Raw genomic sequence first — 27,835 nt, 5'->3', positions numbered from 1 at the left:
CCTGGTGGAGTGGAAGAACTCACTGGGTCCCAGATATTGTGGGGGGACCCCGCGATCTCCTGCTCCGACGCCCCCCAACCCACCCCCGTCTAGGCTGCTATGCGTTTTTTCATCCCCGTAAATTCCTTCCCGGAGGCCTGCGCGAGGGCACAGCGAGGAGGGCGAGCATGCGGCCTACAGGGGTTCAGTCCCTCCCTGTCTCCCCAATATGGTCCCTGAGCCTTGCAAGGAATAATTTTGAGTGTGGATAAGTCTGGAGTAACACCTGACCACCAGCGAATGTGGTTCGATTCCTCCCCCGAATAAAAAAATTCTTCCCAATTTTACCCCCTTTCATTTATCCCAATACTTGCCCCCCACTCAAAGGTGAACCCCCTCAGCAAACATCACGATTGTGTGAGTGATGGCTGGGCAGGTGGGCAGGGCAGAGCTTTCTTCTCTGGTTAGGGACCCCCAGGTCTTTGCCCTGCTTGGGACATCCACCTTTGAAGCCTTCCAAAGCACCTGTGGCTTATCCCCATCTTGGCTGATTTGTTTGATGGTTTGTTTGTTTGTTTGAACAGTTGTTGACCCCCACTCTCAGGAAAAGGCGCTGCCTGCGACATGTTAAAATAAGGCAAAGGAAGAAAGGACCCGGAGCCTTTTCCTCCCAGGGCTGGAAGCCTGAGCCTGCTGGTTCAAAGCAACTGGAACAGCCATGTTGTGAATGAAGCTTGGTGCTGGGAGAATGGAAAGGTGTGTGGTCCTGTGGGCCTGTGCTCTGTTCCCCCTCGTGCAAGGGCATAGCCTGTTTACCTGTGAGCCCATCATTGTGCCCCGATGCATGAAGATGACCTACAACATGACCTTTTTCCCCAACCTCATGGGCCATTATGACCAGAATACGGCGGCGGTGGAAATGAAGGTGAGTTTGCAGGAACTTTCAAAAGAAGCATTGATCGTTTCCGCTCAGATCAAATAGTCAAATCGTGCCTACCTGACACCTTTTCAAATAAAAGCAAAAGTAGGCATTTTAGCAAGTTGTGCACCAGTCCTATTTTCAATGCATCCTTAAAAATAAGTTAGCTTCACTAAACACCCAGCTGCAGATAATACAAACTCTAACCTTGGCACCTACTCAGCAAAGATAGTTTTCTGTGTGCTTAGATCCCTTTTAGTAGTGAATTTTTTTTTTCCCCAGGGAGTTGGGTGGATGTCACTTTCCATGGTGTTCAGGGCTTGTTCCTGATTTTGTGCTCAAAGATCACTCCTGGAGGGGCTCAGGATTTGAACCCAGGTCCACCAAGTACTTTAGCCCTATACTCTCTCTGGTCCCTGGTGAATTTTCTTCAGCTAGGAGTTTCTTTGTATATAGATGATTCTTGAAAGGGCTTGCTCCTGGCAAATATTCTGCTTTCCTTAATCAGTTATTCTTCTGGAAATACAAATTCTGAATATTTCCTACTTCATTCCCTGAACCATGCAGTCTGTAATACCTGGCCCACTTGTATTTTCCTTAGGGGGGCCTCCTAAGGGCACTCGACACTATTTTCTGAACAAATCTACTTTTAGAAAGCTTGGGGACTGTGGCTACCCTGTTAACCAGTGACTTTTTAAAAAAAGAACAAGTAACACTTAAGTTTTCCTTGTCAGATACTTGAACCTCAGGGGGAGGAGGAGTCTCAAGTACCTGCGTGGGCTGAGGCCTTAGGCCAATTGGTCAGGAGTGTGGGAAAAAGCCCCGACCTGTGGTTATGGAGCCGCCTGCCCGCCTGCCCAGATCTGACCTGACAATCCCAGGAAGGAGAGACAAATTCCTTTGCAGCTCTTCCCCCAGAAAAATAAAACAAAACTAAGCACTTGAAGGTGGCTTGTGTTGTTTTTCCTTCAGATATTGCTGAGGGGAAACCTCTCCAATTGTAATAAAGACACTAGAAATCCACCAGCTTGATCTGGCAACTTTCAAAGTCTTTCATTGTTTCCCTGAATAGTTGTCTGGCCACTTCATTGGAGATGCCAGTCTAAAATGGGAGGACCTGATTACTAAGTTCAGGTACTTACTTAGTACTTACTAATTACTAAGTCAAGGTACTATTAAAGAATACAAATACCGCGGTAAACTTTTGTGGATTTTCCACCTGGGCTAAGATGTTTTTGGGCCCCATCTGGTGGTGTTCAGGGGTTAGTCCTGGCAGATCTGAGAGGACCTTATGGAATGCCAGGGTTTGAACCTAGATCTGCATGTGCAAGGCCAGCCCTCTCCCCACTCTACTCAGGCCCCTAAAATGGCATTTTGAAGATTGAGCCATAATGCAGTGAGAATTTTCATTGACTCATAGGAACCATCGCAATGGATAGATGTGTCTACTGAAAGCAAAGTATACAGTGCGAGTATCTTCAAGGGCTCATTTTATTCATTCGGTCAGACTTTTCCTGATAATGTTTTATAGCCCATGACTTCTAAATCATTCTTCGAATGTTTTCCTTTCTGTGTAGTAGCTGTATAATTTTAAGCTTGACTGCTAACACTGAACTGATTCATTCAGCTCATTGAGCCAGGAATTCCTTATCAGAGATATTTCTTGCTATAGTTTATTTGGACTGATTTGAATTTGCAGTGTTTTTTTTTTTTTTTTTTGGTAACACTTCAGCCCTCTGTGCTCTCTTCCTTTTCACCATCCCCCACCAGAATTCCTGTAACTTTAAGAACTAACTAAGATAAGAACTAGTTTTGGTTCTTCATTGTCTTTTTAAAAAACAATTGTTTCTGGCTGAAAACTAAGAAGTGATTTCTTTTTTTTTTTTGTCTTTATCTCCCTTCTTTCCCATGTAGTTTTGTTGCGTGTTTGGACATTATCAGGAAGGCCTTTTTGTTCTTGACTTGGATGCTGACATTTCTAGTCTCTTCATTCATTATGTAATTAGCTTTTAGCTAAACTTTCTCATAGCTGTTACTGAATAATCACTTCTCTTATAAATGATACTTTGGCAGATTTAAGACTATAAGAGAAAGCCATCAAGTAGTTGTTTGATGCTACCATTAACCTGAGTTTACTGAAGAAAAATAAGGGCTGGATGGTAGGTTGAGGAGGTCGGGATAAGTTAAAAGCAGAATAATTTTGAGTCACTTTTTAGTTCCCTTGTGTTTCTACTAATTTGTTTTGTTTTGGGTGCATAGTATTATATTATTGTCCCTTCCTTATACCTTCTCAACTGTGCCCTCTTTTCATTCCTGTGTTGAATACCACAATCCTGTCATTTGAGGGGTTGCAAGTAACCTTACGTATCCTGGGAAAGGGGCTATGAAGCAATAATATATTCTTGTATATATATCCTACCTGGGTGTATTTCCTGACACCCATGTGGTCTCCTGAACCCCAGCAGTGAGTCTAAGCAAATTGGGTGTGGGTAGCAAAAAGAAATAGACAAAAAGTACCACAGCAGTCTTTTTATGTTATTGACTATGTCTCAAGAAGTGTTTTGAAATGTGAGAAAGGGTAGGTGGGGTTATAGAGGAAATGAAACTAATTAGATTGAAATACTTATTTATAACGTAGATTAAGGGCTCCTGACTGAGCTATTCATTATATTGATGAAGAAACAAACCTAGAGAAGTGATGATTCAATGATTCAATCAAGATGTGAGCATTCTTTTTTTTGGGGGGGTGTGGGGTCACACCTGGCAGCATTCAGGGATTGCTTCTGGCTCTACGCTCAGAAATCGCTACTGGCAGGCTCAGGAGACCATGTGGGATGCCGGGATTCGAACCACCAACCTTCTGCATGGAAGGCAAATGCCCTACCTCCATGCTATCTCTCCAGCCCTGGTGTGAGCATTCTAAGAGACTGTGGTCTCTCTCTTTCCATATGGACCACAATGGCCATGTTTAAGGACATGATTTGGATTTTTTAAATCCTGGATCTTAAGGACTACTTCTAAGGTATTTCCTAAGATTCAAAATATATTGTGTTAATTTGTCTGTGCTGCTACTTTGCAATTTTCATGTTCATGCTAACTCAAGAGAAATTTCCCTTCCATTCAGCATTTCCTTTCTTGTTTTGATGCTGACGAGTCTGTTTTAAAAATGTCAACATCTTCATATCACAAATAAAATTCCTAACCACCCCTCTCACCCCTTGGGGAGATGCCAAGTGGTTTTATTAAGATGCAAATTGAACATTTGCTTTAGGGTTAAGTTTTACCTCTGGGATTGGGGTTGGGATACTGCTGTAGCAGTATAACATGTGCCTGGCTGGCAGGAGTGCTCAGGAGTTACTCTTGGTGTAATGCTCAGGACTCACTCCTATGGGCTGGGGGGACCATATAGGACAGGGATGGTGAACAAGTTCGACACAAAGAGCCAAAATTTTAAACTGTGAGAGTCAAAGAGCCACACCACACAGTGACCTGCCAAAACAGACAAACACTCACACAAAAGCATCTAATTTTAACAATAATATATTAAACACATAATGCATTTTGCCATTTTGAGTGAGGGTAAAAATCCTGCAGTGATGGTGAGGGTGTGCTGCGTCCTCCACACTAAGAACTAACGGCCAGATGTGACCCAACATGTGACACACGGGTCCCCCGCAGACTGGCCCATGCAGTTGTTTCCGAGGGATGGGAGACGGGATGACGCAGCCTGGTGGCAGGACTACGCGTTCGGAGATCTCTCTTCAGAGGTCCCTCCTCAGAAACAGCAGAACAAAATCCAAACTTGGCAAAGAGCCACAGTATACAAAATCATGACAAGAGGCAAAGAGCCACATTCATTTTGGCCGGGAGCTGCATGCGGCCCACCCCTGATATAGGATGCTAGAAATCGAGCCTGGTCAGTTTCCTGCAAGGCAAACATCCTCCCCATTGTGCTTTCTCTTCAGGCCTCCAGGACAGTTCTTAATCTCGTGGCCTTGCAGTTGCTTCATGGATACCCAACTTTTCGGGATAAGCCTCCTCCTTATTCCTTCTCTGGTTACACACTTTGCTACTGTCAAAGCTGCCTATTAGTAGCACCTAAGTCCCCATTCCTTTTTCCTTCTGCTCCCCCTCTGCACACAGCCTCCTCCTAAGGGCTTTTTCTTCCCTGCTTCCCTACTCCAAGCTCTCACTTTTTGTCCCTGGCTGTGTAATCAGTTCACTCGACACTCCAAAAGTACTGAAGGTATTCAGGGACTAGTGTGATAGCATAGCAGACAGGGCATGTGTTTTGCACATGGCCAACTCATGTTCAATCCCCAGCACCCCAAGTGTTCTCCAGAGATCATCAGGAGTGATCCTTGAGCACAGAGCCAGGAGTATATTGCCAAGCGTGGCAGTGTTCAGGAAACATTTCTGGTGGGGCTCTAGGAACCAGATGGGGAAAGCTCCCTGTGCTCTCTCTCTCTCTCTCTCTCTCTCTCTCTGGCCCTCATGGTGCTTCTTTTTTTGAGGGGGGGAGGGCATATCTGGCTGTACTCAGTGGTTACTTCTGGCTCTGCACTCAGAAATCACTCCTGGCAGGCTCAGGAGGCTATATTAAGATGCCGGGGATTGAAACCGGGTCCATTTTGGATCAGTAGCATGCAAGGCAAACACCCTACCTCTGTGTTATCACTCCAGCCCCAGATTCTTATTCAATGATTAGCATGTTGTCTTATTTTGCATGTAAAATTTCTTTAGTTCAATTTATTTCCAAGCCGAGAGTCTGGCCAGTGCCCTGGTTCTCCGTTTCAGAGATTGCTAAAAATGCTTCCACTTTTTTTTCCCTCCAGTTGCTCCTCAATTTAAAGTCTCCTGTGTTGCCAAGGGTTAATCATTCACAGTTCTGAAGAGTGGCCAGGCGCTGTAGTGGGAAGGCAGGACTCTGCGGGTGCAAAAACAAATGACCACTGCTTTTCCATTGTGTGGCCTTTTTGTTTCCTCCCTAGAATGTTATTTCTCGCATGGTGAGACTGGTGTCCCTCGAGAGAGTGATTTCATCCTCCAAGCTCTGAGATTGATCTAGGGAAAAAGGAAACAGGAATGTTGTATTTTCTAAGTGAATCACCTCCACTGGGGTTGAGGCAAAAGCGGGTCATTATTGTGCTGAGAACAGTCCGAGGCCCTACTGCTTTTGAACTCTCTCAAGGGCCGTGAGCCAAAGAAAACCACCCTTTCCTTTCCACCTGTTACTGGGCACTTCTTTAAAGGTCTCGAGTCTATTGAAAATAAAAGGATGGAGGAGACTGTATAAATAAACTTCTAAGGAAAAATGTGTTTCTATTGGGCAAAATTTTCTTTTTGGGGGGGGAGGCAAATTTCTCTCTCTCTCTCTCTCTCTCTCTCTTTTAGCAAAAAAAAAAGATAGTTATTATTGAACAAACTTGCTTAGAAAGATGGGGAAATAAGTGTTTGAGAGAGTGGAAATAAGCAACCACAGAAACAGAGACAAGCTAGCGAGATACATGTTCAGGGGAGAACATGGAATTAAAGAGCAGCCAATATTGGGCGGTATTTTAAAATCGCATTCACAGACATACTTTTCTGTGTCATCCATTCCTTCCTCCCCACCATTTCCCTCTACTCTTTTATTCCCAGGTGTTAGGAAAGAAAGCTTGGCATGACTGATCTTATTTCTCAGGGAAAGCTTTCTGAAGTCACTGCAACTATTTTGAAAGTGAGCCACTGTGTCCCACAGACAAGAAAAATAATGAGTGTCCTGGCATGTGGTTGTTCCAGCTGTGTTTTAACCGCAGAAACCCTGAGCACCTGCATTTGGGATTTTGTAAAAGGAAAAGTTCTTTGTCTGCTCCTGAGTCAGTGAATCGGGGTCAGCTGAGTGGCTCTGTGCTGGGCACAAGGCCAATTTAATAGAATGGATCTAGGATGTTCTTTGTTTTGGTTTGGTGTGGTTTTTGGCATGGGGGCCCCACTTGGCAGTGTTCAGGGGGCTATTTCTGGCTCTGAGCTCAGGAGTTACCCCTGGTGGTAGTCAGGGGACAAGATGTGGATGGTGCCAGGCCAGGGGTCTGCAAGGTAAACTCCCTCCTTAATCTCTGGACCATCCCTACAGTTTGATTTTTTTTAATTTTTAAAATTATTTCAATACTGTGATTTACAAGGTTGTTCATGATCCAGTTGTTTTATTTTTCTTTCCACAGTTACCAAGTGGTTCATGATTGAGTTTCAGTCATAGAGTGTACAATACCTTTCACCAGTGAACATTTCCTGCCACCATGTTCCCATTTCCATCCTGTCTTTCCCCTGCCTACCTTTGTAACAAATCTCTCTCTCTCTCTCTCTCTCTCTCTCTCTCTCTCTCTCTCTCTCTCTCTCTCTCTCTCTCTCTCTCTCTCTCTCTCTTTCTCTCTCTTTCCCTTTTTTTCTTTTAGACACTGGTTTGCATATGGTTACCAAAGGTGTATTATGCATATTACTTTCCTTTTCTTGAGCACCCAGTTCTTGTCCAGAGTGATTATTTCCAACTCTCTTTGCCATAGTGTCCTTTTCTCTACCTAACTATACTCCCCACAATTTGATTTGTAAAAAGAGTCAGGGAGGAAAAATCCAAGGATTGGATCTTGCACTTTTTTCCACCATGGTTGTCCCTGCATCCTTTGAGCAAATACTAGTATAATCATGGGTAAGACTGGTTGACATCCGTTCACTGGATTACATGATCTGTATTTATGTGGACAGCCTGGCTTCATTACCCCACACCTATCATTGGAGATTTGGATTTGCGTTTATAAGTCACCTTTTTTTTTCACATCAGGTACTTATTTTGGAGAAGTTTGTTCACAAACTGCTTTTCTTCTCTCCTGATCATATCTCTTCAGCCCTGGTTATCTCTTCCCTCACACTGTCTCTCTATCCGCCACAGAGATGAGCTAGTTGAGTCCTGTGACCGTGTTGACTCAGTGTGAAAGTCAGAGCAGAGCTTCTTCTGGGTGAGGTGGCTGGAGGGCAGCATTCTGAAGCCATAGGTGTGTGTGTGTGTGTGTGTGTGTTGTAATAAAAAGGTGAGAGTGTAGCAGAGGGTAGCATTTAGAGTATGAGTTGTCCACATATTTGCTGCTTTCCCCTTCTTTACAGTCTGCCATTTGGACTACTTAAAACTAGAATGCTGTGGGTGCATCTGACATGAGTCTGTGAGTGGGCTGACACCTAGCTCATTACTATGTGGGTTAGTTGTCTCCAGATGTCCTACAGATGTGCCCAGTATCTATTAGGGCCAAAGCAACATGGAAGGGGCTGGAGCGATAGCACAGTGGGTAGTGGAATACCCAGATTTGATCTCTTGCATCCTATATGGTCCCACGAGCCTGCCAAGAGTGATTCCCGAGAGCTACCTGATATGACCCAAAAACCAGAAAAACAAATACAAAAAAGGAACCCCAAACATGGAAGGTTCTCCATTTATTTAAAAAAAATGTTGTGTATAGCTAATCTCATATGGCCTTACATTGGCCTCTTGGGGGAAGGATGAGCAATACCTGGTGGTAATCAGGGGCTACTCAAAGAGTAGAGTAGAGTGGGCAAAGCATGTGTCATAGCTCTTTGAGCTATCTTCTTGACCCTGGCTTTTTCAAAGAATAGATTTAATTTCACGAGATTTTGCTTACTGTTTAATTTTATTTTATGTTTTATGTATATGTGGTGTTACAGCTTAAACCCTGAGCTTCATTCATGTGAAACCTGCCCTATCTAACACAGGCCTCGCCATTACATGATTGTGATGTCATGGTCAACCGAGGCCACCAGACTTACTTGGCTTTTTCAGGAAAAAAAAAAATTAGGGGCTGCAGTGATTGTATATCAGGTAGCACATTTGCCTTGTTTATAGCTGACCTGGGTTTGATCCCTGGCGTCCCATGTGATTCTTGAGTTCAGAGCTAGAAATAATTCCTGAGCACAGCCAGGTATGACCCCCCCCCAAAAAAAAAAACATACAAAATTTATTTAGTGATCCCCTGGAAATCTGCCTTCTTTTAAGTGAACAAACTAGAAAGCACCACATCATGCGTGAGGCTGCTACCAAGCCTCCAACAGTTCTAACCACCCCAAGAGGAAGGCAAAAACCCCCCACCCCCCACTTAAGAAAATACTGCATTAGAATTTCTGACAATGAAATAAAGTCACAGAAACTGAAGGGCTAAGAGTTAATTTTGGTGCACACCAGAAAGATCGAAAGAACCTGTTAAAATGCACGTCAGGGAACTTCCCCTTCCCAAATTGCCAAATTGGTGAATCTGATTGAAGATTTTTGCAATTGGAGGAAGATTTGGTTTCTTGCTAGTGCTCAGAGACTCAGGCTGTGAGGCTGGGATGTGCTGAAAGGCTCTGCCCAGAGAAAAGCCTGTGGCCCTAGTCAGGGGAGAGGGGCCGGGCCAGAGCTGGAGATGAGGTGGCATAATTCTGTAGAGACCACATTTGGAGAAGTGCCTTCCCTGTTTTTTTGTTTGTTTGTTTGTTTTTGTTTTTTTAGATCACACCTGGTGGTGCTCAGGGATTACTCCTGGCTCTATGCTCAGAAATTGCTCCTGGCAGGCTCGGGAACTATATGGGATGCCGGGATTCAAACCACCAACCTTCTGCATGAAAGGCAAATGCCTTACCTCCATGGTATCCATGCTATCTCTCTGGCCTTCCCTGTTAATGAAAGCTGCTTAAGACATTCTTATTCTGGAGAGGTGCTGTTAACCAAATGGTTTCATTGGTATCACTATTCTCTAAAAATCCCAAGTATTGTCTACCAGAAGAAGACTTGGTGATTGTTGTATTACTACATCAGAGTATTGAAATATATATACTAAGCTTTGCAAAATTAAAATGAATTAGATTTAGATAGATCCTCTATCAAAAGTCTACCTAGTTATTAAACTTCATCATATCAAGACTCATTAGTATTTCTTTGCCCCTTTTTTTTTTTTTTAGGGAAAAATATGGAACGCTTCACGAATTTGCGTGTCATCCTTGCGCAAGGGCCATGTTAATCTTCTCTGTATCGTTCCAATTTTAGTATATGTGCTGCCGAAGCGAGCACATTCTTTGCCCTTTTTTAAAATAGTCGTCTTTCCACCTTAATCTAGCACCCTTTTTTTAATTTCGTTTGGTTTTGGTTTTTGGCCATAGCTGATGTTGCTCAGGGATTACTCCTGGCTTCGCACTCAGGATCATTCAGGCTGTGCTGGGTGTGTGTGTGTGTTTGTGGGTGGGGTGGGGGGGGTTGCCAAGGAGAAAGTGGCCTTGTTGGAGCTTCAGTTGTTTTGAAACATGTCTCACACCCCTCCCGCTCATGTTTTTCCTACCTTCTCCATAAACATTCAATGCTGTGAGTGATCTTAGAGCTTATCAGCGCTGTGCTTTTCCCACCAATGAGTGTTCTAAGGTTCTTCAGGTGGAAAATGATTTACCACAGGGACAGGTAGTTGACTGCAGGGCCAGGATCACAGCAATGTCACACTCCCAACCAGGAAGATAAAACGTACTCCCACGCATTTGGCTATTCATTGTCTGTTTCTCTTGGCTGTTTGGCTCTGGTTGGTTTTCCAGAATGATGATGTGAGTTGTACCTTTTTCGGGGAAGGGCCACACCTTACCATGCTTGCTCACATTAGTGAGGTGGGGCTGGCTGGTGCCAGTGATACGTGGGAGCACAAGAGCTATGCCTGGTGCCACTCAGGGGTCCAGGTGGTACTGGGGATTAAACTCGGGGAAGTCCTACAGGCTTTTTCTTTGCTTCCGAGCCGCCATCTTAATTGTCATCTTCCTCCTTCCTGCCAGTACTAATAGGAGCTACTCTGAGATTTCTGCCTGGTGATTCCTGTTGAATTAATTAATAAAGAAGGTCCTTTGGATGGGCTTGGATGGATGGAGGTGCCTTTCTGTGCCGTTCCAGGCCACGTGGCTCCAACTTCTCCAACCGGCGGGTATCTGGGTTCAGGAGAGTGGCGGGTAGAAAACTCATCCACAGAAAGGCTTCAGGAGAGATACATCTTTATTTGCCCTGGCCAACATGTGTGGCCTATATCATAAACCTATTTAAGCACATGCCATCCTTAGCTTGCCCTGCGTCTTAACTTCTTTCAGCCATCTCTTCTCCTGCTCCTCTCTCCAACCTTATCCAGGCAAAATCTCTTATAATCTCCCCAAGACCCCTCCCAGAAATGGGAGGGTCTTTCTTGTAGGTAAGATTTCACAAAGAATAGCTGTAGGGTTACAATTTCTATGAATGGACCTCCCTTTCATTCCTCTCAGCATCAAAACTCTAATCAGGTGATATTACAGCAGGTAGGGCATTTGCCTAGCATGTGGCAAAACTGAGTTTGATTCCATGTCATCCCATATGGTCCCCTGAGCTCACTGGGAGTGACTCCTGAGTGCAGAATGAAGAGTAATCCCTGAGCAGAGTGTGGGCCCCAAACCAAAAAACAATAATAATCAACAGTATGATTGTAGTCATTGTTGAGTGCTCAGTTCTTTATTTGTTTTTGTTTTTGGGTCACACAGGCAGGGCTCGGGTTTCTCCTGGCTCTATGCTCAGAAATCGCTCCTGGCAGGCTCGGGACCATATGGGATGCTGGGATTTGAACCACCATCCTTCTGCATGCGAGGCAGATACCCTATCTCCATGCTATCTCTCCGGCCCGAGTAGTCAGTTCTTAAAAGCACTTGTCCTATTTGATTTTGTGACCTGTAGTTGAATATGCTTAGTTAGGCCTTCTTAAAGAATGCCATTGGAAAAGGAGAAACTGGTGCAGAAGACCATGGAGAAGGTCATGGATGATTGAGAGAGTGAAACAAGTGTCACTAAGGAAGAAGAAAAGCAGCAGCTGCAGAGACAAGGAGCAGAGCTCTACTCATAGCTCTCCAGAGCATTCACTGAATGATAGATTGATATTGATATTATCAACCCTAGGTTGATAATAGGGTGAGATTTTGAGTCTTCCCCAAATAAACAATTAGGGAAGCAAGATCTTTCTGTTTATTGTTTTGAACTGACTGGATGCACTCAATAAGAGATCATCTACTTACTAGTTAAAGAGCCATTACTTGTTCTAAAATAATTTGTTCCCAAATCACTGACTTCAGAGATCAATAGCAACATTGGTCTGGATGGTGACAGTTTGAGTTTTTTAATGTTTGAATTATGTGTTGTGAGAACATTCTGGGTTTGGATTTTGTATCATGTGAGAGCCCCTGAGCCTCCTTTGATATCTTCTTCCCTTCTCCCTGTCTGATATCTATCTCCTTGTGTTCTGCAGATGGGTAGTGTTTGAGGAGAAGCAAGGGCATGGGAATGAAAAATACCTGGGACACTTCAGACCTAGATCAGAGCTCAGTCCCCCACATCACTGCTCAGGGTGCCTCCCCTGGGTCCTCACCTTCGTCCTCCAGTGGCTGGAAGGGGGCTGAGAAAGCACCAAGCCTGTGGCCATGCCTATTAAGTACAGAGCAGACCTAGGCTCTGGTTTCTGAGAAGTCGCTGACATTATCACAATAATTGCCTGAGAGCAGAGATAAGGACACTTTAATTCTAGTCAGAGAACATTTAGGGGATTCAGTTACAGTTTTAGTAAGAAAGGGGATCCTTTTTCTCTTCTTTAATCTGAGGTTTGGATGAGTCCAGTGGCCTACAAACTAGTCTCTGGAAGAGGTCTCAGGCAGGAAAACAGGGGTGCAGTGAGAAGAGAGAGGGAGTGGGGAGTGAGAGAGAGAGAGTGGGGAGTGAGAGAGAGAGAGAGAGAGAGAGAGAGAGAGAGAGAGAGAGAGAGAGAGAGAGAGAGAAGTGCAGAGAGGGGAAAGCTTTCAGTCAGAGCAGCTGTGCTTCTGCTACTTCATTTACTAGTCTTTAATCTCTCTCTTTTATTTTTATTTTTTTGGTTTTTGGGCCACACCCGGCAGTGCTCAGGGGTCACTCCTGGCTGTCTGCTCAGAAATAGCTCCTGGCAGGCATGGGGGACCATATGGGACACCGGGATTCGAACCAACCACCTTTGGTCCTGGATCGGCTGCTTGCAAGGCAAACACCGCTGTGCTATCTCTCTTTAATCTCTTAAAGAAGTCAACACAGTCCAAGTATGGGGTCAGCAGTGTGGAATCTTACATATGCCTGGTAATGTGAACACTGAGGAAGTTTTGAACCAAAAATTGTGCTACATGGAACAAGAGAAAGAAATACTTCAATAATTCTTGGCAACACACACACACACACACACACACACACACACACACACACACACACACATACAAAAATGGTCTGGTACCTCTCGCTCACTGGATCTGACTCCATGATGTGTTCATAGCATTTTTTTTTTTATTTTTTACTGCTTGTGGTAAAGGCTAAACTTCAAGTTTTGGGAGTGATTTCTGTAATGCACCAGTCTGTTTGCTTGTGAAAAGTTGTGCCTATCCACCAACCAACAGTAGCTGCCTTCCCTGGTTCCCTGCTCACTGCCCTGCCCTGTATACCTATCTCTCCACCTCGGAAGATCTCTGAGTTCTTCACTCTGATTACCTTCTGCCGATGCCATTCCCATCTGTGTTGTTCCATCAGCCTATATTGGTTTTCTGGGGAAATTAAACAAAGATGGCAACTCTCTGTTTGTTCTGAAAGAAAATTGCTTTCCTGTAGCAATCCATGTGACAGTTTCATCCATTCAGCCCTTGTAGTTCTCAATGCTGACTAACAGCCACCATAACTATAGAAGATCAGTTTCTGTAGTAACTGTGGGTCTGGGTTGTCAAGCAGGAGCTAGTCCAGCAGGAAGGGCATTTGCCTTGTCCAGGTTTAGTCCCTAGCACCACATATAGTTCCCTAAACCTGCCAGGAGTGATCTCTGAGCATAGAGCCAGGAGCAAGCCCTGAGCATCACCAAAACAACAAAAGTGTTGGGCCATCCTTTCTACCCCAGAATCAGATGTGGAGACACTTGAACTCTATAGGCACCAGACTTATTGGGATAGTTAGTGCTGCCACCCCAGTCCCACAGGAGGTTGCTCACAGCTTCAGCACGTGTGCAATTAGTATTTCAAATTGGAGTTCTGGATTCTTCCCACTTCCAACTCTGCAATGCTATCTTGTCCCTTGAAAATCTCAGGGCCTGGGAGATAGCATATTCGGGTTCTAGTGCTGTGGCCCTGGTACCAAGAGCTGGTTACTGGAGAATTGCTAGGAGGGCTCCTGGCCCTAGAATGAATAAATCAAACCCGAATAGCGAGGCTTGTCAATTTTGTTCTTCATGATCAGATCCAGTGATCTACCCTCTCATCTCCTCTTTGTTGTTGATGGAATCTTGGACCTCAGATTCCAGCCACATTGAGCTTCTTGCCCTGAGTGCACCATGTTCTCAGGACCCTTGTTCTGTCTTTAGGCTGTTCTTGAAGGAAATGTTCTGAGCATTTCCTTCATTCTCCAGACTGCTTAGTACAGCGATGGGGTATTTCAGGGTCTGCTTCAGACCATTTGAACCATGAGGGTGAACTTACACAGATCTTAGAAACAATCAATGGTTCTATACTCACAGTACAGGATCAGAGACAAATACAGCATGTAAGGTGTTCACCTTGCACACCACTGATCCAGATTTGATCCCCAGCATTCCATATTGTCCCCTGAGCACAGAACTAGGAGTATCCCTTGAGCATTACTGGGTGTGACCCCAAATCTAAAAAAATAGCTAACAATAAGCACAAAACAGTCCTATGAATATATTTTCTTGTAAGATTTTCTTCATGTTTACTTTAGTGTAGCTTTATTGTTAGAATAAAGAATATTATGACTAAAACAGATAAAATGCCAACAGCCTCAGTTATTGATAAGATTTCCAATCAGCAACAGGCAACTAGTAATTGAATTTTGGAGCGAGTCGGGAAGTGAAGTGTGAATTTTCATGGTGCAGTGGGGGGAGGACAAGGCTGCAGGCGCCCTGTTCAAGAGTTTTCTCTATTTCCTTCCAACAGTCAATCAGTTCATTTAAGCTCTTTGTCATGAAAATGTTTATTCACTTTATCTTGCTGCTTTCCCCTATAGCATTTTCTTCCTCTTGCAAATCTGGAATGTTCACCAAACGTCGAAACTTTCCTCTGCAAAGCTTTTGTACCAACCTGCACTGAACAAATTCAAGTGGCTCCACTCTGTCGTAAATTTTGCGAGAAAGTATATTCTGATTGCAAAAAACTAATCGACACTTTCGGGATCCGATGGCCTAAGGAACTTCAGTGTGATCAGTAAGTTATGCTTTTGGATAGAAAAACTACTAATGTTTTTTTTTTTTTTTTTTAAACAGTAGGTTAGTTTTCTGGAATATAACTGATCAACTTTATTTTATTTTTTTTTCCAAATGAAAACAACAATTTTAATAGAAAACCTCTAACAAATGGTGCTGAGAAAACTGCCACATTCTTAAAAATGAAGAATTAGTACTATTTAACACTATATACAAATTTTAAATCAAATTTGATTGATGCCAGACTTAGATGTTAAACCCAAAACAAACAAAAATACTATAATAAAACAAAAATGACACATTTCAAAACCTCAATATTAAAGATATATTCAGAAATTCAATTCTAAGGACAAATGAAACAAAGATAAATTAATTTGACTCTGTCAAATTAAAATGTTTTACACAGCAAAATAAATTACCTCAAGAAAAAGGCAGCCTAGGAATTGATAATAAAAAAAAATATGTGCACAGTATCTATCAACTAAGGTTAACATACAAAGAATATAAAGAATTCACAACGCAACAACACCAAAAAACACGCAATGAAAACAATAATCAAAGGACATGAATAAAGAATAGTGACTGACAAGTAGATGAAAAAAATGTTCAACATAAATTATTATCATGGAAATACAAATCAAAACTACAAAAGAATATCCCTTGATGCCTATAATAAGAATGACCTAAATCAGGGGGCCGGAGAGATAGCATGGAGGTAAGGCGTTTGCCTTTCATGCAGGAGGTCATTGGTTCGAATCCCGGAGCCCCATATGGTCCCCTGTGCCTGCCAGGAGCAATTTCTGAGCCTGGAGCCAGAAATAACCCCTGAGCACTGCCGGGTGTGACCCAAAAAAAACCACCAAAAAAAAAAAAAAAAAAAAAAAGAATGACCTAAATCAAATATATTGGGGCCAGAGTGACGGTACAGCAGGGAGATCTTGCCTGCCAACCCAAGTTTCATCCCTAAAGCCACATATGGTCCCATGAGTCCCCTACGAGTGATTTGTACATTAGGTAATATGCTTGACATGCTCAATGGTGAGCAAGACCAAACTTGGTTCTTGGGCTCAGGAGACAGGGAACAACCAAATCATTCACATTGTAAAAAAAATTGCAACCATACAAGAGAGTAGTGCAGGATCCTGCGTGTGATAGTGCCTTTGACCTAAACTGGGAGGAAACTAACCTTATTATCAACTCACTGAACCTTTTGTAACTTAATCATTGTTGTTGTTGTTTTTTAATACCTCCTCCCATTCATTAGTCTTGGTTATTTTTACTTCTTTTTCCTCTAGATATGGAGTGCTTATAACTGAAGAGTTCTACTGATGTAATGAATATAGTGGAATAAATCCAGGAAGGAAGCGGGCTTCTTTTCTGTTTTCTTATCACTAAATGGAAGGAAGTGTAGAGTCTTTGAGGGCACTGCTGGCAAATGTAGGATTATTTTTAAAAAACAATAGTATAGAGTGAAGATGAGGATGTTTATATCCCACATCCAAGGAAGTCCCTTCTCTAGAAACTTTTTGAACTAAGAATCATGCATCATAATATTGATTGTAAAAATTACTTCTAACTTGAGGGTAAAAGTAAGAAAAGGGCTAAAATCTCTCTAGAAAAATGAGTAATTCTGCTGGAAGGTGCTTATCTACTAGAGAAATGACAGCAGTTGTCCTACAATATCAGCATAAATAAATTCAAGAGATATGGTGTTCAATAAAGGAATATATATATATATATATATATATATATATATATATATATATATATATATATACCAGGTAGTATATACAGTAGGGTATCATTTATATAATGTTCTGAATGCGAGTTCACATTATAGCTATAAAAAAAACACATTCTTAGGGGCTGGAGTGATAGCACAGTTTTAGGGTGTTTGCCTTGTACGTGGCTTATCCAGAATGGACCTGGGTTCAATCCCCGGTGTCCCATATGGTCCCACAAGCCAGGAGTGATTTCTGAGCGCATAGCCAGGAGTATCTCCTGAGCATCACCAGGTGTGGTCCAAAAATCAAAAAAGAAAACACCAAGACAAAACAAAACAAAGCCGGGCGGTGGCGCTCGAGGTAAGGTGCCTGCCTTACCTGCGCTAGCCTAGGAGACGGACCGCGGTTCGATCCCCCGGCGTCCCATATGGTCCCCCAAGCCAGGAGCGACTTCTGAGCGCATAGCCAGGAGTAACCCCTGAGCGTCACCGGGTGTGGCCCAAAAATCAAAAAAGAAAACACCAAGACAAAACAAAACAAAAAAACCCGCTCTTATGAATATATTTTAAACTGAATGGTGAGAATAAAACCTTATCATATAATATTTCTGGGGAGGCAGAAAAGGGAGTAGAGCCAGAAAGCGTTCTCAACTATATCGGTAATGTTGTTTTGCTTTACTCAATTATATACAGAGCATTGTGTAACACAAGTGCTTTACCCTCTGTACTGTCTTTCTGGCACTATTTCCAAAGTCTTATATTTTGTTTGCTAGAAGCACAAAACCCCATGCTTTTTTGTTTGGAAACCGTAATCAAGTAAATTCTTCTTTAATTACAAATGAATTGTTTGCCAGGGAAGGGATTTTTTAGATTCATTTGTATTTAATCTCAAGTAGTGCACTGGGGCCTCATGGACAATCTCAAATTTTCTTGGCAATTTCGTAATCTCCAACCAAACTCAAAACTAGCATCCATATGTTTTGATTTGTATGTCCTGCTGCCCATTACGGTTGCATATGGGACTATTTTATAGTTAGAAACCAGAGCATTAAAATCACAGCTATTCAGTGTTGACATCATCCATTTTATTCTATTTTATTTTATTTTATTTTTTATTTTTCGCCTCAATAGATTGCAGTACTGCGACGAGACTGCTCCCATAACTTCGGATCCGCACAACCTGTTTCCTGGTCCTCAGAAGAAGACAGACCATGTCCCAAGAGACATTGGCATTTGGTGTCCCAGACATCTTAAAACGTCTGGAGAGCATGGCTACAAATTTCTGGGGGTCGACCAGTGTGCACCTCCGTGCCCCAATATGTATTTCACAAGCGACGAGCTCGAGTTTGCAAAAAGTTTTATCGGGATCGTTTCCATATTTTGCCTCTGTGCAACACTCTTCACGGTCCTCACATTTCTCATCAACGTTCAAAGATTCCGCTACCCAGAGAGGCCAATTATTTATTACTCGGTCTGCTACAGCATCGTGTCCCTCATGTACTTTATCGGATTCCTGCTTGGCAACAGCACAGCCTGTAATAATAAGACCGATGACAAGCTGGAAACCGGGGACACAGTTGTTCTGGGCTCCCAGAATAAGGCCTGCACCATTCTGTTCATGTTCCTGTATTTCTTCACCATGGCCGGCACTGTCTGGTGGGTGATTCTGACCATCACTTGGTTTTTAGCTGCAGGAAGAAAGTGGAGTTGTGAAGCCATTGAGCAGAAAGCCGTGTGGTTCCATGCCGTGGCCTGGGGTGCACCAGGCTTCCTCACCATCCTGCTGCTGGCCATGAACAAAGTGGAAGGTGACAACATCAGTGGAGTGTGCTTTGTCGGCCTCTACGACCTGGATGCGTCCCGGTACTTCGTTCTCCTGCCACTTTGCCTGTGTGTGTTTGTGGGGCTCTCTCTGCTGCTGGCTGGCATCGTCTCCTTGAACCATGTCCGGCAAGTGATACAGAACGATGGCCGGAACCAAGAGAAGCTGAAGAAATTCATGATCCGCATTGGTGTCTTCAGCGGCCTGTACCTCGTGCCCTTGGTGACACTTCTGGGATGTTACGTCTATGAGCAGATGAACCGGGTCACCTGGGAGCTCACGTGGGTGTCAGACCATTGTCGCCAGTACCACATCCCGTGTCCTCATCAGGTGAGCGTCATTTGATCCTGTCATTCTTTTTTATTGGGGGGGGTTCACACCCAGCAGTGCTCAGGGGTTACTTCTGGCTCTACACTCAGAAATCAATCCTGGCAGGTTCGGGGGACCATATGGGATGCTGGGATTTGAACCACCATCCTTCTGCATGTAAGGCAAATGCTATACCACCATCCTATCTCTCCTGCCCCCACTCTGGTTTTAATGGAGGCAGTGCACCCTGGAAATATACTTGGCATTCATGTATAAACTAGATTTCAAAGGAGAATATCCAAATGGACATAAAGAATGATTTCCCTGGTCCTTAGTTGAAACTGCAGGAGTTTTTTTTTTCCCCTTGGGGCCTGAGCGATAAAATCGCACTTGCCTTGTTTATTGGCCAACCTAGGTTTGATCCCCAGCACCACCTGAAGTGACCTCTGAGCACAAAACCAGAAGTAAATACTGAAGACTGCCAGGTGTGGGCCCCCTTCCCGCCAAAATGCTATTTCTTCAGCTTTGAGCTTCAGTTTATAATAATAAAGTGCAGTTTATAATAATAAAGTGCTTCATTTAATTGTTCTTTCAAAAATCACTGTATGGATTATAAAGACAGTTTAAGAGCTATGAGCGACAGAATCAGAGGAAACAAGGTTTTGTCTGCTGAATTGGGAGCAGTGCTTGGTTTTCAGCCAACAGGGGAACTTTTATTTGATTCTATCCACTGTTTTCTACTTTTTTTTTTTTGCTTTGCTTTTTTGGACCACATTGGTGATGCTCAGGGGTTATTCTTGGCTATGCGCTCAGAAATTACTCTTAGCTTGGGGGACCATATAGGATGCCAGGGGATCCTGACATCCTAGGTCAGCCACGTGCAAGGCAAATACCCTACCACTTGTGCCACCGCTCTGGCCCCTGTTTTCTACATTTTTTGCATAGTAAGAAACTACAAAAGCTAAGCCTGATTTTGTGGGAATAGGAATGGCCCCAGGTAGTAGTATGCAGAGGATTCAGGGGTTACTTCTATAGGTATTTGGCTAAAAAGACAGTAAACTTGGTTTTTATCTAATCCATCCCATAAATATTATTTTATAGGGCACCCAAACAGTGCTCATAAGCCCTGAGGCTGAGCAGAATGGTTCCAGGACAATAGTCCAGGGCTCGGGCTTGGTGAGACACTGAACCTGGGTCCTGATATGTCCAAGGGTCTCTCCTCACCTCAGTGCTATCTTCCATTCAACTGAATCAGCTATCAACTGAAAACAACACACTCCTGAAACAAACTATATTTTTGTGCTTTATAATTAATATAAAGTTGGACCTCTTAAGAGGAAAAAAGTAAACTTCTTGAAACATTCCTCAAAGCATTTCAGTTGAGTTTTTAGTAGAAATCTACTTTTTTTCTTTACTAGATTGAATCCTTTTTTTTTTTGAATATTTGTGGTTATTAACTATAATGAGGGTGAGTTAATAACCATATATTCAGTGTATCAAATGAAGCAGTGTCTGGGTTAGAATAATTCATATTTTAGAAAGTTACTAATTTTTAACCTCGTGGAAAAATTTTTATATACTGTAATGGTTGGGAATAATGCTCTTTTTCACTTCAGTACGCATTTGTGTAATGTTATCCATCATTTGTTTTAACTCTATATTTAAAAGGGAGCTATACTTTAAAATGACCCTGCTATATTCAATAGCTTCTAGAATCCTCAGTGTTTATTTGTTTTTGTTTTTGAAAACTAAAAGGAAGGAGAAACTACTACTACTACATATAGCTAGATCTATTGAAGACTATAATTTTCTTAATGTTTTACATAGCCTTCCCAGTACCATGGGGTGTGATCCAAAATAAAAATGAACCCAGGAAAATATATTCTCATTTCAAGTATAATTTCTTTAATTAAAAAAATAGTTTCTGTGGGTGTACCTATTTTAAACCCTGAGACCCACCCATTTCTGGGAGGGGTCTTGGGAACTGGATAGTAGGTGTAACCTTACCTGCTAGACCCTCCCATTCCTGGGAGGGGTCATGGAAATGTTAGATAAGGCTTGAACCAAGGGAATTCGGCCCTTTTGGCTTTCACGCGCTTTTTGCGCCTTTTGGCTCTTTGCCCTTTCTGCGCTGCTGTGCGCTCTGGCTTCTGGGTTTCTTTGTTCTGGTCTTTGACCAGCATGGAGCCCAAAGGGAAGATGGCTAACAGGAAATAAGATGCAGGGCTAGCAAAATATTGCTGTGCTTGAAAGGTTAGGAAATAGGCCACACACACGTGGTGGCTAGGGCTTGAATAAAATTGTTGCTTCCTGACGCCTGACTGTGAGTGAGTGATTTCACCTGGGCCTGGGACTCGCCGACTGCATGGAGGTTGCAGAGCCATGTGAACTGGGATGGCACGGAAAGAAATCCACCGCCATCCAGCCCCATCGTTAATTATTTAACACAACAGTTTCTAGAAATCAATAAGAAAAATTAGCCATTTAAGGGACTGATAATCCCTGAGCACTTACAGGTGTGGCCCCAAAACAAAACCACCCAAAACTTTAAATTAAAAATAATGGGGCGGCCCGGATAGATAGCACAGCGGCATTTGCCTTGCAAGCAGCCGATCCAGAACCAAAGGTGGTTGGTTCAAATCCCAGTGTCCCATATGGTCCCCCGTGCCTGCCAGGAGCTATTTCTGAGCAGACAGCCAGGAGTAACTCCTGAGCACCACCGGGTGTGGCCCAAAAACCAAAAATAAATAAATAAATAAAATAAAATAAAATAAAATAAAAATAATGGGGCTAGAGTGATAGCACAGTGAGTAGGGTGTTTGCCTTGCATGTGGCCAACTGGGATTCGGTCCCTAGCATCCTATATGGTCCCCCGAATCTGCTAGGAGTAATGAATCCCTGAGCGCTGCTGGGTATGGCTCAAAAACCAAAAAAAAAAAAAAGTGTTTTCTTTTTCTTTTTTTTGGTTTTTGGGTCACACCCAGTAGCACTCAAGGGTTACTCCTGGCTCTACTCTCAGAAATCACTCCTGGAAGGCTCAGAGGACCATATGGGATGCCGGGATTTGAACCATTGTCCTTCTGCATGCAAAGCAAAAGCCTTACCTCCTTGCTATCTCTCCAGCCCAAAGTGTTCTATTTCTACTGTTTAGAAAAGCCTTCAAGGAATATTAAGAATCATAAGGGCAAACTGCAAGAAATTATCTCAAATATGTAGTCCTTTGATACTTGTGTAATTTAAAACTCTGTCTTAAAATTGTCTTAAAATTATGGAGGGTACCAAGACCAAACAGTCATATGAATATCAAGTAGAAATAAAAAATGATCAGACTTAAACACCAAATCCAAAGCCAACGACAACAGAATCGATACCCAATCTACAACAAGTTAGACACAGAGGGGACCACTTATACTAGCAGCCCAGGGGGCAAAAGAGAGAGATATGGGATGTATGCTGGGAATAAGGGTGGAGGGAGGACAACATGGGTGGTGGGAATACCCTTGATTCAATGTCACTATGTACCTAAAATATTATTGTGAAAGATTTGTAATCCACTGTGGTAAAAATAAAAATAAAAATTTCTCAAAAAAAAAAAAAAAGAAAGGTATGATTTAACTTTCAGGAATTGTTGATATTTTATCATATTACTGATATTCCTTCTACTCCAGACAACTGAACTTTTCTAACACAAGTATCAGTAGAGCATAAAGACTAAATTAATTTTTTCTATAATAAATCAAAATGTATAATTTTTAATATGGAACGCTTCACCAATTTGCATGTCATCCTTGCATAGGAGCCACGCTAATCTTCTCTGTATTGTTCCAATTTTAGTATATGTGCTGCTGAAGCGAGCACAAAATGTATAATTTTTATAGTCAAGGAATATGTGTACTTAGAAGTGCATATCTTTTTTTTTTTGGTTGTTGGTCCACACCTGGTGACGTTCAGGAGTTACTCCTGGCTATGCACTTAGAAATCGCTCCTGGCTTGGGGGACCATATGGGATGCCAGGGGATCGAACCGCAGTCCGTCCTAGGCTAGCATGTGCAAGGCAGACGCCTTACCACTTGAGTCAATGCTCCGGCCCCAGAAGTGCATATCTTGACATATAAGACTGCTATCCCCATCAGGGAAAATATGTCAAGGCATCAAACTCAAATGTGGGTCATCCTTCCTAAATATATTTTGGTGTTTTCATAGGTCTGAGTTTCGCTGCATGCTTAAAAATTCTTTGCTTAGCATTTTGGAAAGATTGCGTTAGATTTCAAGTACTGATCATTGTTATGTCAAGCATAGTAAAACCAACTGAAGATGTCTACTTTCTGTTCAAGTTTTACATTGATCCAACATTTTCTCTCCACTTTATCAGGCAAATTTTGATTCTTGATTTCTTTTTTTGTAGAAAAAAACAGAAAGCCGACCGGATTTGGCATTATTCATGATAAAGTATTTGATGACATTGATCGTTGGCATCTCTGCTATCTTCTGGGTCGGAAGCAAAAAGACTTGCACGGAGTGGGCTGGCTTTTTTAAGCAAAATCGCAAAAGAGAGTAAGATCCTATTGCAATTGTTTGCGAACATCTGGTATTGTATAGGTGCAAGACCAAATTCCTGAAACCATCATTACGTTGACTTGATTCTATCAATTATTGTTTTGAATTTGAAAATCACTTTCTTGAAAGACTAGGTTTATTGTGGCATTTCTTATAACAGCCTGACATTTTGTTGAAATATGATAGATAAGATGTCTATTTTCTCCCTAACATATATCATGTCTGATATCATTACTTCATTATTTGATTATTTTGGACAAAGCATTGTAACAGAGATAGCCTTTATAATCAAGAATAAGTGTTTAAAGGGGCTCAGGGTATAAGACAACTTATAGAATATGATTATAAATGTGCTATTATGATTCTTATTTCCAGTTTTTAATTTCATACAATGCTGACCTAAATGTCACTGATTTGCCTTGCCTAAGATGATAAAACTTTAAACCTAAAGTCTCATAGCAAGGTAAATATTTGCATGTAAGAGTCAATAATTTATTTTAGTGATTTACTTGCATTGTGTCCAATGTACTGTATCGATAGTGTACTACAGAGATTGTAACTGTTGTCCATTGTTTGCTCAAAGACCATTTTAAAAGACTTTTTCAGCACTCAAGGCCTCACAGAGGTGTTTTTAAAGTCTGAAGAATTACATTTAGTTGGACTTCCATTTCAAGGCCATTAGTTATAATATGTGTTTCTTTTTTTTTAACTTACCTCTGCATTTGTTATATTTGGTATGGTATTATATTTGGTTTGAGTTTCTGAGCCTTCATTTTTTTCTGTCTATTTAATGTCCTACTAGCTTACTACATGTATCGACAAAAGCAGTGAACAGTATTTGCACAGAAAATTTCACTGATAGCTTTCTTATATCTCCTACATTAAACATGTATATGTATGTCCGATATTTGGGCTGCTCCAGTAGTGCTCAGGGGCTACTCTGGCACCTTGTTTGGGGTCACTCTTGGTGAGGTTCAGGCCACAAATTGAACCTAGACCTTCTGCATACAAAGCATACCAAGAACTTTTTCCCCTGGCCCTGGCTGTATGTACACACCTGGGTTTTAGCAAGAATAAATCACATAGAGCTTGACTTCTCTGACTCTTATCATTAATCCAGTCTTTGCATTTCCTTCCAGCCCGATCAGTGAAAGTCGCAGAGTCCTACAGGAGTCGTGTGAGTTTTTCTTGAAGCACAATTCTAAAGTCAAACCCCAGAAGAAGCACGGCAAGCCAAGCTCGCACAAGCTAAAGGTGATTTCCAAGTCCATGGGAACCAGCACTGGGGCCACAGCCAGTCACAGCACTTCTGCCATGGCCATCACCAACCACGATTACCTGGGACAGGAAACCACCACCGAAATCCAAACCTCGCCAGAAACATCAGTGAGAGACATGAGGCCTGATGGCGTGGCCACCCCAAGATTAAGGGACCAGAATGGCAGCGGGGAGCCTGCCTCTCCCGGCGCCTCCAGCTCCAGACTGTGTGCGGAGCAGGTGGACAAGACAGGCCGGGTCAGCACTGCTGGGAACGACAAGATCAGCGTGTCTGGGAGTACCCGGAGTGAAGGGAGGTGAGCCTGGCTCTGGGTTCCGTCAGTGCTAGTCCTGCTGAATGCAGCAACATGCTGCAATACTTGTTCAGGACAGACATATCTGCAAGGGCAGTCCTATAAGGTGCTGTTTCTGAACCCACAATCCGCCCTCAAATGCAATATCTCCTTACTTGCATTCATAGCTTAGAGAAAAGCCTTTGTGCATTTTGTTCAAGTTTGGTACATATATTAAGGCCATCTGAAATATGGGCTATGATACTTTTTAAATTTTTAGTTGTATTTATTTTGTTTTGTTTTGTTTTTGTTTTTGGGCCACACCCGGCGGTGCTCAGGGGCTACTCCTGGCTATCTGCTCAGAAATCGCCCCTGGCAGGCACGTGGGACCATATGGGACATCGGGATTCGAACCAACCACCTTAGGTCCTGGATCAGCTGCTTGCAAGGCAAACGCCACTGTGCTATCTCTCCGGCCCCTGATTTTAGTTGTATTTAGTTTTGTTTGGGGAGATCACACCCAGTGGTGTCCTGCTTTTGCTTGGGAGACCCTATGGGATGCTGGATTCAAACCCAGGTCGTCTGCGTGCAATACAGTTGCTCTCCCTGCCACACCCAGCAGTGCTCAGAAATCACTCCTGGGGAGACCCATGGACACCAGGTATTGAACTTTGGTCAGTCATGTGCAAGGAAGCACCACCTGCTGTACTATTGCTCTGGTCCCCACGCTGTTATACTTGAATTCGTACTAAATTAGAACAGAGCCTACAAGGTATTTGTCCTTTTATACGCAGAAACTTCGAGAGTGTGGTTTTGGTTTTTTTTTCTTCTGAATATGAAATAATAATGATATTTCCAAGTGGTCCTTAGGTGATCCGCACAAGGGTAAAATTTGAACAGCCATGATGCTAATGAACTACTTTGTGATTTCAAGATTGTCTCTCTTTGCCCTCACAAACTAATGTTCTCTAGTAGCTTGGAATTGAGGCTGTAATTAGACGCACAGCTTTGTCCCGTCACCAGATTTGTAAATGGCTCCAAGGTAGAACCAAATCCAATCTATTTGTGTCCCCCATCTCCCAGATTCTGTCTGAGCTGGACTAGGAAATCCATCCAGTATTTGCTGACCAGAGGGCAGGAGTCTTGGATTTCCCCTATTGGATTTCTCCCATGAAACATCATGCACGATTTCAACAAATTGGAAAACATGAAATCTGAAAAGAAATTCTTTGTATTTGGAGCTGTCAGGATAAACAAAGACCTCTTTTTAATATTTTATTTTTAAATTTTATATTAAATAAAATTTTATTAGTTCTCTAATAGAATAATTGTGAAATACATAATTAAAAAGTCGTTCATGATTGGGTGTTAGTCATACAATGTCCAACACACATCCATTCACCAATTTCACATTTCCTGCCTCAAATGTCCCCATTTCCTTCTCATCCTCTCCCCTGCACTCTCTCCTGCCTACCTCTATGAAAGACTTTTTTCTCTCTTTTCATTTTTTCTAGAAACTGTGGTTTGCATTATTGTTACTGAAGGGTTTTTGTGCATATCACGTTTTTTTTTTTTTTCGGTGCCCAGTTCTTGTCCAGAATGATCATTTCCAACTATCATTTTCATTGTGGCCCCTTCTCTGCCCTACTGCACTCCCTGCTCTTTCTGGCAAGCTGCCTATCATGGACTGATCTTCCTGGTCTTGTGTCTGTTGTCTTTGGGAATTACTGCTATATTATCTTGTTATTTTATATCTTAAAAATGAGTGCAATCATTCTTTGTCTATCGCTCTCCCTCTGACTCATTTCATTCAGCATAATACTCTCCATATCCATCCATGTATAAGCAAATTCATGACTTTATTTTTCCTAATTGCTGTGTAGTATTCCATTGTGCAGATGTACCAGAGTTTCTTTATTTACTCGTCTCTTTTTGGAACTTGGATTCTTTTCAAACCTGGGCAATTATGATTAGTGCTGCAATGAACAGACAAGTGCAGAGTTTATGATCTTTCAGTAAAGGTGACAGGGTTTGGAGCAAGGCAAGAAACTTTTGTTGTCAGGATAAAAGGCATCATGTTTGTGCTTTGTGCTTTGCCTGATTGTCAACCACTGCTTTTTTTCTCTTACCCAGGACAACCCCCAGAAGTGAAGTGATTGAAACAGGTCCAGCACTGGGCAACAACTTACAGGTACCCAGTTCTTCTAAGCCAAGTAGTCTCAAAGGCTCAGCATCGCTGCTCCCACAGTTGGTTCCAGAAGCTCGAGAAGAGCAAGGTGTAGGCACCTGAATTGAAGCCCTATTTCTCCCAGCAGTCCACTTACACTGGAGGTGACCAGCAACTGTCATGTGCTCCTTTTGCACTTCAAGCCATGTTGCCTACTGTTACACTGGAGGCCAGATTTCAGGGCTCACTCGCTGCATTCCTGAGCTGCTAGTGACAGTGATGCATCTAGAAAATGTCTCAGCCCATCTTTTTTTTTTTCCAGTCACGTGGGAGTAAGAAGTAAGGGACTCACTTGTTTCTGTTTCAAATTATTCTACTCTGGTTAAAAATATTTTAAGATACAATAGATTTGTCCACTTTCATGGTATAAAATCAAGTTTTTCATGGCAGAAATATTTAAAATTTTCTCTTTTTTTTTTTTATAAATTTTTGCAAAGAAGTTTATATGGTTTAGAAATTTTTTAGAAGATCTGGGA

At 42.5% G+C, this 27,835-nt stretch overlaps 1 protein-coding gene and 2 non-coding genes across 3 annotated transcripts; 1 reads left to right on the top strand and 2 right to left on the bottom strand.

The window, feature by feature from the left end:
* The first annotated feature begins 732 nt into the window (after positions 1–732).
* Positions 733–27,835, top strand: FZD6 (frizzled class receptor 6). Its single transcript, XM_049773879.1, has 6 exons — positions 733–904; positions 14,976–15,172; positions 18,026–19,046; positions 23,431–23,579; positions 24,722–25,156; positions 27,266–27,835. The coding sequence occupies exons 1-6, from the start codon at positions 824–826 to the stop codon at positions 27,420–27,422; spliced, it is 2,040 nt and encodes a 679-aa protein (XP_049629836.1). The 5' UTR covers positions 733–823; the 3' UTR covers positions 27,423–27,835.
* On the bottom strand, positions 9,880–9,986 carry LOC126010489 (U6 spliceosomal RNA). The gene has a single exon (XR_007496516.1). It is a non-coding gene; the product is annotated as a U6 spliceosomal RNA (small nuclear RNA).
* On the bottom strand, positions 22,777–22,883 carry LOC126009697 (U6 spliceosomal RNA). The gene has a single exon (XR_007495915.1). It is a non-coding gene; the product is annotated as a U6 spliceosomal RNA (small nuclear RNA).

This window comes from Suncus etruscus, chromosome 5 (assembly GCF_024139225.1).
Source record: "Suncus etruscus isolate mSunEtr1 chromosome 5, mSunEtr1.pri.cur, whole genome shotgun sequence".
Taxonomy (NCBI): domain Eukaryota; kingdom Metazoa; phylum Chordata; class Mammalia; order Eulipotyphla; family Soricidae; genus Suncus; species Suncus etruscus.
Note: the sequence above shows the minus strand (reverse complement) of the source record. Positions and strands in the feature narration are given on the sequence as shown.

Excerpts from the sequence above, each read along its gene's own strand:
- FZD6 (XM_049773879.1), top strand. The coding sequence starts at position 824 with ATGAAGATGACCTACAACATGACCTTTTTCCCCAACCTCATGGGCCAT. Across the intron at positions 905-14,975 it reads CGGCGGCGGTGGAAATGAAG|CATTTTCTTCCTCTTGCAAA; the intron begins GTGAGTTTGCAG and ends TTTCCCCTATAG. Across the intron at positions 19,047-23,430 it reads ACATCCCGTGTCCTCATCAG|AAAAAAACAGAAAGCCGACC; the intron begins GTGAGCGTCATT and ends CTTTTTTTGTAG.